The sequence below is a fragment of the Sphaeroforma arctica genome (assembly GCF_001186125.1).
Source record: "Sphaeroforma arctica JP610 unplaced genomic scaffold supercont1.821, whole genome shotgun sequence".
In the NCBI taxonomy this organism is placed as follows: domain Eukaryota; class Ichthyosporea; order Ichthyophonida; genus Sphaeroforma; species Sphaeroforma arctica.
Genome location: NW_014039737.1, coordinates 24,851 through 26,285, shown reverse-complemented (window position 1 = coordinate 26,285; position 1,435 = coordinate 24,851). Strand labels below are relative to the sequence as shown.

General features: G+C 35.6%; 1 protein-coding gene across 1 annotated transcript in view; it reads right to left on the bottom strand.

Moving 5' to 3' along the window:
* SARC_08758 (hypothetical protein) overlaps window positions 1-1,435 on the bottom strand; it is a gene marked incomplete at its 5' end in the record, with an annotated part of 10,745 nt that overhangs the window by 6,262 nt on the left and 3,048 nt on the right. The window contains 2 exons of the mRNA XM_014297250.1: window positions 222-318; window positions 473-650. Of these exons, the coding sequence (XP_014152725.1) occupies window positions 222-318; window positions 473-650 (275 nt within the window). The remainder of the gene's footprint in view (window positions 1-221; window positions 319-472; window positions 651-1,435) is intronic.

Sequence of the window (1,435 nt, the reverse complement as noted above, 5' to 3'; positions counted from 1 at the left end):
TATTATATTATATATATATTATAGTATATATATATACTATATATATATATATATATATATATATATATATATATATTATATATATATGTATGCATTTGTATTTATTTCACATGTGTCTAGACGAAGGATGTTAATTACATACACACGTATATATATATATTCGCGTGTGTGTGTATGATATATATATCTACGAGCAAAGGAGATATTTACTCAAAACATACCTTTTGCTTTTTACGCATCTTGCGATACTCTAAAGCCTCCTCCGAACCCAGCGTCATCCATCGCGACATGCATTGTTTGTCTGTTCTCGGTTGTCCACTGCGGTAGAAATAAAGGAGGTCATGTATATGAGACCAAAATATTGATTCTCATTCAGACTGTAACTAAAGCCCAATCAAATTAGAATCTTCAACTATTTACAAGAAGTACCAACACAGTGTATATGTACATCAACGTGGATGCGTGTAGATACCTGAGCTCGCCAAGTCGTGGGGCAATCTGCGACCAGGGCACCAAATCGGGTGTGCGCAGGTCATTGATAAGTGCTTGCAGAATAAGATCATCCTCCTCAATCCAGTCCACACGCAGACTGGGAAGGTTTGGGTCGAGAATGTTGTAGTAGTGTTCCCTGCACTGTGCATCCGACCGTCCTGTGTGTATAGATTTTGGGGAGTTGAGATTAAAAACATAGATATATCAGAGTACAAATTTGAGCTTTCTTACTTTCATAGTTGTTGTGAACCAAAGTGGACAGATATGGCTTAAATTATCAAGGTAGTTTTCCACCACTGCATGTTCGTTTGGCCTGATGGTGTGCACGTACCAGAAACTAGTGCTTATACATGCTACTGTATATGCAGACATATGTGTACGCATTGGTGTTTGTTTAGGTAACCATTTAAGTACAACAATGCTTGGTTTTCATCTTTAAAATAAGTCAAGCTAAATGACAGTTGGATTAAGAATATTGTAGTAAAGTTTTCTGTACTGACGGTCCGAATGACAAGTAGATATAATCGTATCGAAGCGCAGTGTTCATACCTACGACATACATGATTTTACAATATATATACGTGTGTACCGTCTCGTACGTATCTGATTCGGCAAAATCTTTTCTGTTTTGTTGCGTGTTCATAGTTGTACTGGGCACTCCAAACACTATACATCGAACACGCCGGCAGCCTTAGAGAACACAACACATCAGCTCAATCACCCGCAGCAGAAACACACACATATCCCCATATGAAAGAAAATGGAAAATATATACAACAAAAACAATTGCACACATAATATATATATATATATAGATAGATAGACAGATAAATATATATATACAGATACACACACACACACACACACACACACACACACACACACACACACACATATATATAATATATATATATATATAATAATATATATATATATATATATA